Below are 17956 nucleotides of genomic sequence, written 5' to 3'. Positions count from 1 at the left end.
CATGAAATTGATTTTATCAACTGACAAACACACAAGATACAGGAAATTAATAATCACAGCTTATATTTTAATAATAAGTGAACAGTGAGTTTATATTCTGTCCAAAAAAAAAGGAAAAAAGAAAGATGTCTTTATACAGCAATGATACAAGCTAATCACAAATAAAAGTGCAAATGATCAGTGGGAGTGAAGAGAACACTTACAAAATAAAGATTTTCTTCTGCTTTCAGACTTTAAAAGAAGACGAAAATTTGGCAGTTACAAAGTTTCATAATTAAGTTACTTTAAACAGTAAAATGATGAAATTTAAGTGTGTCCGGACCCATCAGGACAAGAAACATTGCCTTTAATAGATGAAATCCAACCTTCAATTACATGTTTTCATGAAGTATGACTAAACAATAAAAACAATACACTACGTGTCCAGAAAAACCCATTTCCCCTGCATCACAAAGATCATTGATGCCAAATGCCCAAAACTTAACACTAAATTATTGGCCGTTAAGTCAGTGTAACAGTGTTTTAGTTTTGTTAATAAGAGTAAAAATAAATAATAACATGGCACACACCGGTGGGAAAAATTACTAGGCCCGAAAATGTGAAATAATGTGGTTGACACATAGCACCTGAACAGTTTAAATAAAATCACCCAAACAAATAAAATAAACATGTCTTGACTTCAGGTTAACTGAAGAGAGTCGAATAAATAGACAAATCTACAGATTGTCACATAAGATCAGCCAAAAAAAAAAAAAAAAAAAAAAAAATTTGAAATGTCATCTTCAAACATAAAATGACCCTGTACAATCATGATTCTAAATATTTGATAATCAGAAAAGAAGAGAAACCTTTGGACATTTAAAAGCTGAACAGTTCACAGAACATTACAGTGAATTTCCAGCTCCGTGGTTTTACCGTTGGACTGTACTAGAGTGGATTTACACAGTTCACAATTTAAAATGATCCCATTTATCTTAGACTGGACATTTGCTCAGCCCCTCAATTCATCCTGTGTCTGAATCAAACCCTCTAAATTGGCTGTCCCTCACAAAAAGGCGTGAAACTTGCTGTTTAGAGCAATCTGAAGCCTGGGGTTTCGGATTACAGGGATTATTTCTATGTTGCTGATGTTTATTATGAGCATTCATCATCTGAACTGTAGACATATCACAGGGGAAACTGGAAAGCAGAAAAACAGGTTGAGCAGAAAGTGAATTACCCCACTGTGACATACATTCGTGGAAACATGAAATATGAGAGCGAATGTCAGTCAGCACTCCTGGTTTTACAGAACATTAGAAGGAGTGAGATGAAAACGTGTTCTGTAAATTTAAATGTGCCGACCTTCAACTGTTGTTCAGTTCAGCTCTGTTCATAAATGAGTACACGACAGAAAGCCTCATCATTTACCTGTCTGAGTATCACAATCACATTTACATTCACAACAATGTGCAAAAAGTAGCCGTTATACTCAGATTTAATAAATAATTATAATGTTTTTGTGTACCATCCTTTACCCAAGTTAACAGCTTGAAAAAGTTTGTCCAAAGAGAATTAAAGTTAAAGTTCTTCAGTCCAAATGACAATTTGGTTTTCCAGTAATTTCATCATTTTAAAAAAAAATTAGTTTACATGTATCGTGTTGAATGAATCGAAGACAATTGTATATTAACTAAATGTTCAATATTATCCACATTTACATGGATACATCTGAAAATGCTGTTTGCACATCAAAGGTTTCCATCCAAGAAAAGCATTATAAACATATACTGCAGCATATTTTTATAGTACTTCAGCATATTAATGGAAGTTATTGAGGAGGAAACAAAACAATTTAATTTAAAAAAACAAAACAAAAACCCAAGTTTGAAATCAGGCAGGTCTGCACTTTTTCCTTCTGCCTAGAATTCCCTGCTGATATTTTTTAATAAAAGAAATTATTAAACACACTTAGAACTGCAGTATTGTTACTTCAGTGTGGACTGAAGCCAAATCTTTGTTTTCAGATGTACCCATGTTATGAAAAACATCCCTGTGTAGCTGCATCTCCACCTGAGTCTTTAACCCACTCCGTGGATTAAACCTTGTACTCAGATTACCAGTGTGCAGACAAAAAATAAAACTGAAGTGCAAAAATCAGTACTCCGTACACTCAGTGCAGTGATGAGCTGTCAGAACAGGACTGGAAGAATATAATTACAGAATATCATCTCTAACAGGTGATTGATGTACAGTGTAAGGCTGTAACAGCACAACGCTCCCAGGACTCCAGGAAAACCTATTTTAAAGTGACCTCTGAAAGCGGCACGTCACACTTAGACGTACAAAGACGCAAAGTGAAACGGCTCACTACAAACTCTGGAGCACAAACTGGAAAAGAAATTAAACACTACAGCAGTTTGAGGACAGGTAAAACCTACCAACTCCTCCTCGGAAAACTTTATTCACCATTAGTCACTTTAAAAAATGTGCACATGACGACAGCATTTCTGGAAGACTGTCTGTTTTACTTAGGATTCTAAAGTCGGGCTCAATTAAGGAGAACTCAGTGGGTACCATGTGCCCCGTTTGTTTGATTAGCATCATTAGAGTACACAGAGGCCCAGGCTTAAGCAGGGCACTTAAACAGCTGCCTTTATGAAAATTGTGTTACGCAGTTAACAAATTGTTCCAATTAAACTACAAGATGCATAAAATTATGATCCTAATGCTCCTATGGAAGAGTGCTGCCCAAAGGTGTTTGAAAGAGACAAGCAAGCATGATAGAGAAGAATTGAGATGCTGAGACAAAGTAAAGCGCTCTCAGGGCCAGATTATTAAGCACATGTAATTAAAGGGCAGGAAAGGAGGACTACTGTACGTAGTGCAAATGCAGCCTAAAAAAAACCCAAAAAACCAAACAAAACCCAAACATTTCTGCAGCTACAGCGATTCAGTACCAGTGGACACCGTGTGCGTCTTTTAATCAAAACCAGAGGAGACAGGGTGATGCAATTAGAAGAAGAAACAGATTCACAAAATCCAATCAGGCTTTTTTTAGCATTTGAGAGAAAGATGGCACAGCTATGTGGATGAGTATGACCAATGTGGTGCTGGTTTATGAAATATTAGTCAAATATAACTTAAAGAGCACGGCTGCCTACAACAGTGCTGTTAAAGGATTTTGATAAATTAAGCAAAAAAAAAACCCCCAAAAAACAAAAAAACTGAATTTGACCAGCACCCAGACACAAAATGAGGAAAAAAATGTTTATTTTAAATAAAATTTAAACAAGCAGTTAAAAATAAATGTAAATATGTCTGGTCTGTTTTACATGGGTGGAGTTCAGAGAATGTGATCTACAAATGTGCACATGTCACCGAGTAATCTACATCAACTACAGTGACTTATTACAAAGACCAAGTGCAAGTTCGGGACGGGACGCAATTTGGCACAGGAACTGAGGTTAAAAGAGGAAAGATAAGGCCTTGTATGTACAGGAACATGCCTCAGGTAAAATACATCCACCTCTGAGTGTGAATGTGTCTGTACATACATTTACACTATGTACTGATTGTTCTCTTGTTTGTGTGGCAGCAAGCTCTGCTCACCACCGACTACATCCTAATACTGATTCAGATGGATGTGAACAGAACTGAAAAAATAAACAAAACAAACCTTTTTGTTAAGGATTGGCTGCTGCTTTGAATCAAGTACTTCTTAATAAGAGCTGATGTGCTATTTACTCTTCACAGGCTCAGATGGTTCAGATTTCTGACTGTAAAACAACAGAACAGAACAAATGAATAACAAAAACCTTTAGATGAACAAAAAAAAGTCAATGTGTTGGGTTATTTTCCACCAAACTCCACAGAGACAGCTCACTGGAAGAGCCATCATCTCTCTGTAACAGTGTCAACTCTGTTGTACCGTCATCTCTCTTATTACTGTGCCTACCAGTAAGAGTCACTTTGTCACGTGTACCACTCATTCAGGCCATTCCTCTATTCAGCAGTTAAAATGAGATTTTCTGAGCAAATTTCATGCGCCATCTTTCCCCTAAAACAAAGCTTTCTACACATTCTTTTTAAAATCTAACACCCTTTTTCCTCCATACGCGCATCATCTGTGTCTAAGAATCCTGAGCAAATAATTAGAAATGTGCGCTCTGTCCTCGGAAAGCCCAAGTTTAAAAATCCAGTCATGCAATCCACACTAATCTGTTTCTCATCAGCCGAGAAAAACAAAACAAAACACATTGTCCTCTAAGCTTTCCCTCTTTTGCTAGAACTACGCATTTAGCTGCCTGAGGAGTGTGAAATGGTGAGCGAAATCATTAGCCACAGCAGTCTTTAAAACAGAATCAGTAACAATAAATAAAACTTAAAAAAAACAAAACAAAAAAAAAAACAACTTGAAATGAAACTGGTTTTCGTTCAAAGGGAGTGTGAATATAGATTTGCCAAATCGCCTGGTGCCATGCTCATGCCCCACTTATCTCTGACACAGTCCAACCGACCCACACAGTCGCACTACCAGCTCTTGTTAAAATGGGAGCTTCTTCAGCTGCTCAAAGGTGATGAAGAACTGAGAAGTATGTTAAGGAAACACAGACAGTGGATTGGCAGATACAAATACTTCAATGCATTTACCTTGCAAAAACAGTTGGTATTCAAATTGCACCAATGAAAACACTGACAGAGAGCATCATTGCCAGCACTACGATGGTTCATGGGGTAGGCTGAACAAACTCACCAAGTCCATTACTTGATTGCCATACAAGTCAATTTAATTTGTACTGTGCAAAAGTCTCAAGCCTCCTTTAATTTCTTTATATTTTTCTTTCAAGGAGCCAGACTTTCTTTAAAAGTACAGCCAGTGGCCAGCCGTTAAAAAAAAAAGTTATTTAGCAATATAAAACAAACGAACAAAAAGAAGCATACTTCACTCATAAATATAATCTGATTAGTGTGTAATTATGGTCTCTAAGAAATTGATGCATTTTCATAAATGCATAAAATGAATCCAATAAAAATACATAGGAGTGGGCACTGGTTTTGAACAGTGGCTGAGATGGACATCATCCTTCTGCTTAATGGAGTAATGGAATGCAAAGGTCGAGGAGAGGAGAACTCATAGGTATTTATGTGACATGGAGGAAGTGAAATTAATTAAGTTGAGGACAAAATAAGCTTTCTATACATTTGAACCTTGAATACAGGAGGAGCGATGCGGTTTTCGTCCTGGTCGTGGAACACTGGACCAGCTCTTTATCCTCTCGAGGATACTCGAGGGCGCATGGGAGTTTGCCCAACCAGTCTACATGTGTTTTGTGGACTTGGAGAAGGCATTCGACCGTGTCCCTCGGGGGGTCCTGTGGAGGGTGCTCTGGCAGTATGGGGGGTCTGGCCCATTGCTATGGGCCATTCAGTCCTTATACGACCGTTGCAAGAGCTTTGTCTGCATAGCCGGCAATAAGTCGGACTCGTTCCTGGTGGGTGATGGGCTCCGCCAGGGGTGCCCTTTGTCACCGATTCTGTTCATAATTTTTATGGACAGAATTTCTAGGTGTAGCCAAGTGGCGGAAGGCTTTCACTTCGGTGGTCTCAGGATCTCATCTCTGCTTTTTGCAGATGATGTGGTCCTGTTGGCTTCATCAGGTGATGGCATCCAGCTCGCCTTGGAACGGTTTGCAGCCAAGTGTGAAGTTGTGGGAATGAGAATCAGCACCTCCAAATCTGAGGCCATGGTCCTCAGCCGGAAAAGGGTGGAGTGCCCACTCCGGTCAGGGTCTCGTCCCTGACCTGGAGGGGTCTTGTTCACGAGTGACGGGAGCGGGAGATCGACAGACGGATTGGTGCAGCGGTTGCAATGATGCGGACGCTGTACCGGTCTGTTGTGGTGAAGAGAGAGCTGAGTGTAAAAGCGAAGCTCTCAATTTACCGGTCGATCTACGCCCCTCCCCTCACCTATGGTCATGAGCTGTGGGTAGTGACCCAAAGAACGAGATCGCGAACACAAGCAGCGGAAATGGGCTTCCTCCGAAGGGTGGCTGGCCTCTCCCTTAGAGATAGGGTGATAAGTTCGGCCATTCGGGAGGGGCTCAGAGTAGAGCCGCTGCTCGTCCACATCGAAAGGAGCCAGTTGAGGTGGTTCGGGTATCTGAAAAGGATGCCTCCTGGGCGAGGTTTTCCAGGCATGTCCCACCGGGAAGAGGCTCCAGGGCAGACCCAGGTCATGCTGGAGAGATTATATCTCTCGGCTGGCCTGGGAACGCCTGGGTGTTCCCCCAGATAAGCTGGAGGAGGTGACTGGGCTTCTCTGCTTGGGCTGCTGCCCTCGCGACCCGGCCCCGGATAAGCGGAAGAAAATGGATGGATGGATGGACAAAATAAGAAGTGGCAGGCCTAAAAACTGGAAGTCATGTCCACTGGGATTTATAACTACCCTGGTATACCATAACACCATGATATAGCCCGAGTCTAATAGGGATGGCCAAATGCTAAATTTTAAAGTACTAGCAGTTTTTTTTTTCTTCCATATTATATATCTAGATTTACTATTTCTGATCCTATTCCAGGTCTTTTGTGGAATTAATTCTTTTTCTAAGAGCTAGAAATGATCCAAGTTCAAGTTTTGTTTTCTTTAAAGGATACAATGATGTTCCAAGGTCCCAGTCGTAGCCAGTTAGGCCAAAATCCCTTGTAGAGAGCAAAGAAGCCTTCATTCCTCCACGTCTGCATCAGTCCATCCAATGTTCCTTTGTAAATGGGGTTTCCAGACAAAACTCGCTGGTTCATCATTCGAGTTCTGACCACATCTACAGGATTGGAGGCCAGTGCCCCCGCCAAGCCACATGCAAAACTTGAACTGCAGAAAAACACAGAATGCAGATTAACTACAGCTGTTGCTACTGCACAGCTAAAGACAGACTTTAAGAATAGTTTAAACTTACATGAAATGTGCTAAAATAGTGTCTCCCATGAGGCCGGAACGAAGGAGGTGCTTCTTTGTTATGTCATAGACAGGAAGTTCCACTCCGACAACAATAGCTGCTCGCTGTGCTGTGGGGATGACACCCTGAAGAAGTGAAGGATGGAGAAAATGAATCAGACTGTAACACACTTACAGTGCAAATCAGTGAACAGAATGAAGCAAGATGGGTGCCTATTTTCCTTGAGGGCGTTGCTTTTAGGCTTTGTGATAAACTGTGGATAGATTGGACCAGATTAACTTGTAAAGAAATCACGTGAAGAGCTAGACCAGACCTTACTGTAACTTTTATGGTCAAAAACACCTTGACCTAGCTATACAGCGAAATGCAGCACTCACTCTCCACAGCCCTCTGGTGCCCTCTGTCTGGTAGATGTTGATGAAGTTGGACATCATGCTGCCTTGGAGCAGGCTGCCCTGTGCCTGCATTCTGATCTAAAACAAATGGAAACACAAAACAGTTGCTAAACTTTTGGCTCATGGATTAGGTTTAAAAACAGAAAAAGGTTCAACTATAAAGTTACTAGTATTCTGTTTCATGAGTGAGTATTTCTCAGCATATCAGTGTCACAACTGCTGTTTAATAAATAACAAAGCAGTGCTTTGATATTGACAGCACACACATTCCAATATCCTAGGGCTTACTGCCAACATTAGTAGTCACCTTGAGAACATCTGTAGGGTTGGCCAAAGAGGACGACAGGACTCCAGACACGACACCGCAGAAGACGTTGATGACCATCGTCTCATCTGTCACAAAATGACACAAATTGAGTCAAGACAGAGCCAAAACCAACCGACAAACTAACAAATACGTTATTAAGATCATCCTATAATTAACTATGAATTGATGTCTAAAGGGTTATTTCTAGAGATAACGTAAATTTTATGAACACTTAATTCTTGCTTTGTGTATCAGTTTTGGTACACTATTGCATCTTCTCTGGATCTAAACATCAGTGTAATTATTTAGGACAGCAACCGAGACAACTCAGTTCAATTATTATTATTTCTTCTTAATGTCTGTAGATTACAGAACAAAGTGTTAATTTTCCAGGATTCAGTTACTGTATAGTGTATACAGTTTAAAATATAAATACAATTTTTTTAATGCAAACTAACTTAAAGTGTTGACTTTTTGTGACATTAAAAAAAACATATTGGCATTATTTTAGGGCCTGTTTTGAAACATCTGTTGAGGAAGAAAAGTTCAATTGTTTTTGCACCTTGTACTTTCAACATCTCACATCAACGTCTGATCACAATGAGAAAAATCGACATATCAAAGAATCAACCCTTTTAAATATCTTACATCCTTAAAAAATGACAAATCAAGAGTAGAGCTCAACTGATATATCAGTCTCTCTCATTTCAGCATAAGTGTAAATGTTGATGTTGTTGTTCACACTTTTTTTTTTTTTTTTTTTACATTTCTTATAATGCTGAAAATAAATGAAAATGTATAAATGGTATTATCACAGTTCAGTGTTTACAGCGGTTTCTAGACAGATATGAGAGTTTTCTTGCAGTCCAACAGTACTAGCCATTAAAGTCTAAGCATGCGCTAAAAAAAACTAAACCCAAAGTTGCCAAAAATAAATTTAAATTAAAAAAAAGGAAATGGCCTGAAAACAACAACATGCAAGCAGAATGGAGTAGGCAACACGGCTAAGCAGACAATGCATAGTCAAGTGACACCTTAATGGCAAGTTGGTAACTAACTTGTAAAATATTTTGCTAGTAGGTGATAACCTACCCAACCTCTGACTATTTTTCTCTTTAAATGCATACTACAGAATATTGTGTATCAACAGTAGCAAATGATACACTGGAATTATTTGAACTCCACAGAAATCATTATTAGCCTCAAAAAGAAATATTAGCTGTTAGCCTGTCTCTTAACTAAAGCCTGTCTGAAATGAAGTTCTCTTTGCTTTGAGTAAAAGCTACAAAATTAGGATAGCTATTTCTGGAAGGTGGAAAGGTTAAAAATATGCTAAAAGGCACCAAGTTGAAATTACAGATTCCTATTCAGAGCTCTTATCAAGCACACAGTACTTCACAGTCAGTTTTAAGAGAAGAGAGAGGGAGAAAATCAAAGGCGTAACCATTGTTTGGCTTATCTAATTTTCTCATATTTTCTATAATCTACATTGTGCATACTGGCTTAAAAACACTCAGATGGTTGATCTCATTTGTAGTACAGCAATGTGGTGTCTACACTGGAGCAAGGAATAGAAATCTGACATTAGCAGTACAACAGTGTAATCGCTGTGTTGCTTATTAAGGACAGAAATGTACACATTTCCCTGTGATTTGTGGTCTCAAATAAGGTCAGTGCAAGTACAAGCTGGCAAGTGCGCTGACAAATGCTATCTAAATTCAATTTTTATTATATTTTATACTGACTTTAAAAATTATTTAGCATCAAACCACAACAACTATTGCCAAGGTGGCTGGGATGGTGCCTTTCTTCCCTTACTTAAACTAAATTAGGCAGGTGCATAAATTTGGACACCCCAACAGAAAAATTACATCAATATTTAGTAGATCCTCCTTTTACAGAAATAACACCTCCAAACACTTCTTATAGCTTCCAATGAGAGTCTGGATTCTGGTTGAAGGTATTTTGGACCTTTTGTCTTTACAAAACATCTCCAGTTCAGTCAGGTTTGATGGTTTCAGAGCATGGACAGCCCGCTTTAAGTCACACCATAGAGTTTCAATAATATTCAGGTCTGGGGACGGAGATGGCCATTCCAGAACATTGTACTTGTTCCTCCTGCATTCGTCTCCCATACGGCATCTCCTTGTGCAAAGTGCGCTGAATAGTTGAACGATGGACAGTGCCACCATCTGCAGGAAGATGATGTTGTAGGTCTTTGGAGCTGGTGTGTGGATTGACTATGACCGTTCTCACCATCCTTTCCCTCTGCTTATCTAAGATTTTCCTTGACCTGTCACTTCCAGCCTTAATTACAATTGTCCATGTGGTCTTCCATTTCCTCACTATGTTCCTCACAGTGGAAACTGACAGCTGAAATCTCCGAGATAGTTTTTTTGTATACTTCCCCTAAACCATGACGATGAACAATCTCTTTGAGAGTTGTTTTGAGGCTCCCATGTAGCCACTCTCAAGAGAAGATGCAAAGAGGAGAAAAACTTGCAATTGGCCACCCTAAATACCCTTTCTCGTGACTGGATTTACCTGTGTATGTAGGTCAAGGGTCAGTGAGCTTACCAAACAAATTTTATGTTTCAATAATTAGTGCTAAAGGTATTCAAATCAATAAAACAACCAGGGTGCCCAAATTTACGCACCTGCCTAATTTAGTTTAAGTAACTATTGCACACTTTCTGTAAATCCTATAAACTTCATTTCACTTCTCAAATATCATTGTGTTTGTCTGCTATAAGATATATTTAAATGAAATTGCTGATCCAAACAACCAATGATTTATGAAGGAAAAACATGAAAATTATCAGGGTGCCCAAACCTTTGCATACCACAGTATATAAAAAGGAAGACAATTTCAGTCTCAAACAACATCACTTAATAATAAATAAATGCAATTTTATGCTGTGCACACTTAATATCAAATATATGTTTGACAAATGGATAAAAGCTTATCAGAGTGTCAGTATCAAAACAGCCTCTTTCATAGTTTCCTGCCTTTTCCATCCCCACTCATCTTTCTGTCCCTTCCTTCCTTCCTGGATGCACTTTGCCTGTTGTTTAGCTTGCAAATTACTGCCGGGATGTTAACTCACTCACTTCCAGATGGGTCAACACAGGTGTTGTATTGTCGCTCTATTCAGAGGAAATATGTTGAAAAAAAGAAATGTCCAACTTAACCTGGGTAAAATGTTGGGAATTTAGTGTGTTTGCATTTTCCCTTACATTGTTTACTTTATCAAGGCTGATTTTGATTTTTAACAAATAAAGGACATCCGCTCAGCTAAGGTGAATGTATTTTATTCATTTCCAGGGGCAAATTATCATATAACTGCTTTACTTTCAACCATTTCCAACAAACATCATTAACCTCTTTTCATCCACTGAATCTCAAACAAGTGACAACATAACACCCAATATTTTGCAATCCAAACAAGGAAGAAAAGATTTGCAAGGGGTTTTTCATGTTTGATGCACAAAACTAGCATTGATTGCAAACAAAGAAAAAGAAGGAGCATAAAAAAATGAAAAGCAAGAGAAGCACGGTCATGCACAATCAATTTTTGGTTCACCTGCCATGGAGACTTTTATAGTTATGAAACTGCACCAGCCCCAGATTTATCGAAGGCCAAGAGCATTTTAGAAGCCGAATTTTGTGTTAATTATTCCACACTACAATGTTAAATGACTCTGATATTCTGCTGTTTGGTTTGCTGTCCTAGAAATATGACTTGCATAGTAATAAAAAAAATAATAAAAAAAATACTGGCTAGAAGTCAAATTGAGGTAAATCAGTGCACTGCAGCTTTGGTTATGCTCCATTCCTGTTCAATGTCAGTATATCTTAATGATCAACTCAACACTTGGCAAGAAAGAAGAAATGGCTGTTGTGTCTCAGGGAGCCATTAGAGAAGGACATTTATTGATATTCACTCTGGACTGTTTAACTGAGCTTCAAAGTTCGCCTTAAAGATCATGGCAGGCTTGTAAAGCGCTCGCTTTGCGTAGCAGAGTTTTTACCATTTAAAAAAATAAATAAATAAACAGCAATATTAATCTTTTCCCCTTTCTCCTGTCTAATTCCATCATGCTTCTAGTGCTAACGCCACAAACCTCTGTTACATCTGTTACATCAAACCATGAGCTACTTGTTATGGTAAATCCTTGGAGCAGCCGAAATATCCATTCAGTCATCATTACTGGGTATGCTGAATGGAAGACGGTCCTTTAAAAAACAAAACAAAACAACAACAAAAAAGAAAACCCTTTACAGCAGGGGTGGGTAACATAAGAAGGGGGAACTGTTGTGGAGGGCTGCACCATAAACAGAACCCAGTTCAGCTTTTTAGCCTCTTTTTTATTCCCCTCCCAAAAAGTCACAGTTCTATTTATTGCACAGCCCAGTGTCTTTATATTAACACATTAACTAAAATGCTTTACATAGTTTTTCCATTTCATATGTTAAAGGGGTCAAAGATATGACTCTGAATAGCAGCATCAGTTAACCAGCTAAAATGCAAATGTAAGAAAACGACTCTGTCCGTTCTGTTTTTATGGAAGATCCAAGATAGCTTAAAAAGCATTTGCTTACTGTAATCTCTGGTTTTGGCTGAGCCCAAACTAAAATCTTACAAATCAAATGCATGTTAAAGGACATTGCATCAGTTTCCTGTGAGGACAGAATAATTGTTATTCTAAATGTTATGCCTTATTAAAACACCTACATGGTTGGCCAGTTGTCTGGTTTAGCTGATTAGAGTAAATGTGAGAATACTATCAAGTTTTCAGCTGGGTTCTGTGTAACTAACTAATGAAACCCTGTGAATTAAAGACAGTCTAAAATTAGCCTTTTAAGGAGAACTTAGTAAAAGGACACAAAAAAAAGATAGAGTTAGAAACAGTGATACCAACCTTCTGGCTGACTGACAAATAGCCTCTTCAGAGAATTGTAGGTTCCTATCTTGATTGTCCCGTAAGAAGCCTGTCTCAAAAGAGCCGGGGAAATTCTGTGAGGAGAAGATTAAAAAAAAAAAAAAAAAAAAAGTTTGATTCAAGTCAGTTCCTAAAGCGAGTATATATCAAGAACGTACTTGCGTGGCTATGAATGCAAGTCAATACCATTTCGGCCTTATTAAGGATTGTGAAATTCAAGCTATTGTCTGTTACACAGAAAGTGGATTTTAGAAAGTGCTCTGAAAACACCTGAATGCTCTAAAAACAAAGAGAAGCTTGTTTTTAATCTTTTTCAGAATGGATTGCATTACTTTCCCCACGGGGCTGTCAGCTGAATTCAGCTCAGCCACCCGCAAAGTGTAGCAGCTCTGCGTTCAGTCTTTATTACTGCATATCGTAGAGCACATCAAGGCTCCAGACTAATGTTCAATTTTTTTCCCTCCCCACATCAGTAAATGTAAAAGAGTATTCACAGTGTCTTATCATGTTCAAATAATCAGCCTTTACTTGTCATGAAGTTGTTGCTGTGGCACATTCTAAACTCTATTTGTTCTGATGATTGCAAACAGTTAAGAAAAACCACATGGTGAACAACCATCCAGCTTTTCTCCTTCAGAAGGTGAGTACCAAAGGGCTGATAAATGAGAAGCGAATGATTCCCCCACTTTTTGCTTTTCTCAGACTGCAACATCCTCAACTTGTGTCTTATTCCACCCACGAGAAATATGAGCAGAGGAGTGGAGGCAATATGAATGTAACAGAATGAGAACATATTTGCCTCTGCGCCTCGGTTAAAGAGGGCATGTGGTGCAGCTTCATCATAAATTGGTTTGTTACTGCCCACCTACTGATGTATGCTACGATCTCAGATGTAACAGCGCTCATGACATGGTACCCTTTAGGACTTAGTTAAATTGAGAAGGGTGCAACATGACCAAATGTGAAATCATACACACAAGAGCAAAAAGTCTGATTAGCAGCTTCCCCTGTATGCCTGTTCTCTATGCTCTCCACAAGAATTCAAACATTTTTCAGTATGGTGGAAAAAGACCGATTTCCTGGTCACTGGCAGGAGGATAGAGGACAGAAGAGACAAGGAGGCATAATTTAGAGAACTCAGAGGACTTTAGGCTTTACTTGGGCAGCCAACCCAAGTATATTATTAATTCTTCCCACCTTGTGGTTTCCCTAACAGCTCGCCAGCTACCTACTCTGGCAATCCATGATATTACTGACCTTCCACCAGCTCCAATCCAAGATAGTGGAATTGGAGTTCATCCACAGGGTGAGAGACAGCTGATTGCATTGTTCAGGTATTTATGGCCACAAAGTACTTCACAAATATTTCCACTGGAGAATTTCTTAACTGTGTTATTCAATAACTCATTTAAGAAAATGTGTGCAAAGAAAGGAGTCACAAATGTGAACACAGGGTTGCTTAATTATGTGTTTTTTGGTCAGTAAGACTATAGGTATTCATCACGATCACTCAAAAGGAAGGGATTTATTAAATAAGAAAAGAGTTGTTTAACTAGATTTCCTATGAACCCGGACCTCATGCATGTGTACAAATGGCAAATAAAATATTTTATCTTCATCTTTCTTTAACTTTTATTATACCTTACCTAACAAAAGCTAAATAAACTAAACCAAACATACTGCAGCATGGCAGGGATTTTTATTAAGGGGTAAAAATCAAGGAAAGAGATGTGTTGAAGGCCAAAAGAGAAAATTATTTCAAAGTAGAAGCAGCACAAATATTGTTTAGGCTTAAATTCAAATTCATTTATTGCATAGCCCTGTGTACAGACCCCTTGCAGCTCATATAGCTATATTTTTTTGCATATCATATATTTTTACTGTATTTCTCATATGCTGTCTTTATACATTTATTATTCCTTTAAATGATCACTTATTCTATTTCTCTATTTTATATGGGCATTTTTGCATCTGTTGTGGACAGCAAAGGAAAAATTTAGTTGTACAGGGAAACATGTTGGGAAATATTTTGTTATATGCAGATATTTTGTGCATATGACAATAAAACTTTGAAACTTCAATGTGAGAAACACTGACAGTGGTGAGTTTATTTTTAACCAGTGGAGTGCATTCATATTTACTGAAGTTCATATCCCGACCAACCCAAGCTGCTGACCACTCTAACCATACGTGACCCGACTCCCTTCTACCCCCCTTCCACAAAATATCATGAAGCTAAAATAGAATACTAAACTGCTTTAACAGAGCAGCCAGCAGCAGCCTGCGTCACCCATATATGATATCAGAAGTGAGTAGCAAGTAAGACGATTTATTTGACTGCACAATGAGAGAAAAGAAAATGAGATCTCCCTGTCTTCTAGGAACAATAATTTACCTGGGACTGTATGCACACGCCCTGGAAATAAGAGCTGGCAGGACTGAAATTCTAAGGAAATCTTTATTCAAATAACCCCCACTTAAACTTACAGCGGAGTCTTATTTCAAAGTGTATTAGCTCTCAGTAAAGCTCAAATGAAAAACACTGGCGAGGGGGGCAGTCGCTTCTCTGCAGCACAAGCAATGTAGACAGGGAGATAGCAGAATTATTTATAACATTAGAGAAAATATTAAATACAAATGGACTTTCCTACATATAAGAAATGATGGAGCCAATCAATGCTTTTGGCATTCCACCAAAGGGATATAAACCAGATTTTTTTAACATTGTTGCTACAGAGTTAAATTTATTAAGAATTTTCTGTACATCAAATGGCCCAAAAAAATACAGGAAATGCTAAGACATCCGTTAGGTAAAGCAACACAGGCTCTTTGCCAACACTGCTTATGTGCACAGTCAGCCTACAAAGGCTCAGCTGAGTCAGAAAACAAAAACGTATTAAGCAAAGACAGGAATTTTTAATCTTGATCAAGCAATGGCATTCATGTAAACTAGAGAGATGCATCACGAAAAACCCTTCTACAGTGAAACTATGACATGTCATGCAGATCAAATGAGTGGCCTAAAAGATAATATTCCATACCCAGAGTAGAGCGCCCGAATGCCCTCCTCCTTCCCGATCCTGAACAGGGCATGGAACATGCCTCTGTAGCGCACCTCTGTGTACTGAGACTGACCTTGGACCTGTAGTCTGGTCTTAGTAAGGTCAATGGGAAATGTGCCTGAGAATGAAAAATAATGATAAATAGGGATTAAAAACACATTTTATGTGGTTTATTATTTTATTTTATTTATTTTATTATTTTAAAAAGACTCAGAATACAGAAACAAATGTATATTATGTAGCTCTATGTTCATATCATGTACAGTAAACATCAAACATGTTAAAAGAGAAATCCTCTACTGAAGTCAATAGATGAGTTCTACAAGAGGAAAGATAGTGGTAGAAGCATAACTTCCAGAAAAAGTTTATTTTTGGCGTTTAAAAAAACAAAACAAAAACAAACAAACAAAAAAGATTAGTCTGAAATGAACACCTCAAAATTACAAATTGATTATGACAAAACTATTATTAACAGTAACTTTAATCAGCACTCAAACCACAGATTATTCAACAGAATTACACATTTACTTATTGTTTATATTAAAAAGAGAAGCATGTCTTTTATAGTTGCAGAACTTCTCATTCAGTTGCAAAAAAATAAACAAACAGGTCCATGTAAAATGGACTAACCTTGCCAGAACCGAGCAGAGAGTAAATCTGAACTTGTATGGAGACACTTAAGCGAAAGAATATGAAGGCTGAAAGCCAAAGTGTTGTTAAAATTTAAGTTTGAATGCCTCCATGGCTCTTGCTACTCGCTACTTGCTCTTAGAATGTCTTTGTGTTATTAGTTTTACAACCTAATTCTAAGCAACATGTATTTAAACACTGGAAATGTATTTTTCTTCATTCTTTAAGACTCCAAATAGAGCAACAGATGAAATGTTTTAATTTTGCCTCATGTTCTCTGAGGGGGAAAAAAAAAATAGAATAGCCCTTTATTGTCACTGTACATGTACAATGAAATTGAAGGTGCTCCACACCAACTGTACCGGAACAAAATATATAAATAGTAGACAATAGAATTAAATAGCAAAGAGTAGCTGATGAAGAGTGATTTAAATGTGCTTTTGCATGGAGCAAAAAAATCTAAATATGATTTTGAATGTGATGATTGTGTGAGAGACACAAACTGAGGCTAAACACCAGACTTTTGTCAGCACTCAACAATCTGGACTGAACTTTGTGAATGCCACACACCTGCAATTGCAGAATGGGGAACACAATTATCACCAAATGGCTTTGACATTTTCTCTGCTACATGCACCATTCCCCTTTTTGGAGCCAGTGTTATCTGTAGTGATGCATTTTCCTACAATACTGGCGGTTAACCATTTGCATACAACACGCTCTACTCGTGTTACATTAAAGCATATACCCCCGACTCCCAAAAAAACAAAAATAAATACAAAAAAAACAAAAATACACCTGATGGTCAATGTGTGGATATTGCGGCGCACCACGTACCGAATTCTGCGACAATCGAGGCCATCCCTCCGTAGATAAACGGCTTCCAGTTCAAGTTGGCCATCTCCGTGGCGGCGGCTGCTGCTTCCACCTGCTGCAGCCCCGCTAAAAATAGAAGAAGACCACCCAGACAGAGGTCAACGCAGTGCTGCCACCTCAGACAATACAACATGTCGACAAACATTGAGGTAAAAGAGGATGCTACAGATCAACGAAGTGCCTCAGCATCAGCATCCCAGCATACTGCGCCGGAAAGAGACGCCCCGCAGTATCGAACACGGTGAGGAGAGCCGTCATATTTGTTGTGACCCTACTATTGGCTTATATTAAAGTCAATAACATTTTCGGCGTCTTGATTGGCTGGGGTGCAAGAGGCGGGCACGGAATGCGTTACCGATAGCAACAGTGCCAAGATAAATAAATGAAGTTATTTATTATTATTACTACTGGTCATAGAATGACAAAGAAGCTATTTTATTAATGAAATCTAAATCATATGATGATATATACAGTTTTAATCATTTTATAAAATGGTCTTTTTTTTTTTACAGAGATGATCGCCCACCTGCTTCCAGCGTTCCGCCTCGAAACAGATGGCTGCTGCTAGGCTAAATGCTACTTCTAAAAAATTACTAGCCGGTCTGTTAGCAAATTTACCAACTGGCAACCAGTTACTGTCAAACTGAACGTACCTGTGCTGTAGCTAAAGTCCGCGACCTTCTATGCAGCTTGGTTTCCCATGTGTCAGAGAATAACTATGCATTGACTTTAATAAAATGCCGGCGGAAAACTTCTCACCTTTCGTTAGCTTCCCGTTTACGCTAGCGCCAACTGTGGCAGAATTTG

General features: G+C 38.5%; 1 protein-coding gene across 3 annotated transcripts; it reads right to left on the bottom strand.

Moving 5' to 3' along the window:
* Positions 1-46: 46 nt before the first annotated feature.
* Positions 47-17956, bottom strand: slc25a14 (solute carrier family 25 member 14). Of its 3 annotated transcripts, none has more exons than XM_084940949.1 (9): positions 17909-17956; positions 17111-17215; positions 15623-15761; positions 12561-12655; positions 7638-7723; positions 7313-7408; positions 6936-7060; positions 6637-6850; positions 47-4567 (listed from the first exon to the last, which is right to left on the bottom strand). In XM_084940949.1, the coding sequence occupies exons 2-9, from the start codon at positions 17172-17174 to the stop codon at positions 4526-4528; spliced, it is 861 nt and encodes a 286-aa protein (XP_084797075.1). In that variant the 5' UTR covers positions 17175-17215; positions 17909-17956; the 3' UTR covers positions 47-4525. The 3 variants fall into 3 exon arrangements, with proteins under 3 accessions (XP_084797075.1, XP_084797074.1, XP_084797073.1); XM_084940948.1 differs by having other exon boundaries at positions 17803-17913; XM_084940947.1 differs by lacking the exon at positions 17909-17956 and having other exon boundaries at positions 17111-17394.

The sequence above is a fragment of the Perissodus microlepis genome, chromosome 10 (genome assembly GCF_051167445.1).
Source record: "Perissodus microlepis isolate ML-2025 ecotype Zambia chromosome 10, ASM5116744v1, whole genome shotgun sequence".
In the NCBI taxonomy this organism is placed as follows: domain Eukaryota; kingdom Metazoa; phylum Chordata; class Actinopteri; order Cichliformes; family Cichlidae; genus Perissodus; species Perissodus microlepis.
Note: the sequence above shows the minus strand (reverse complement) of the source record. Positions and strands in the feature narration are given on the sequence as shown.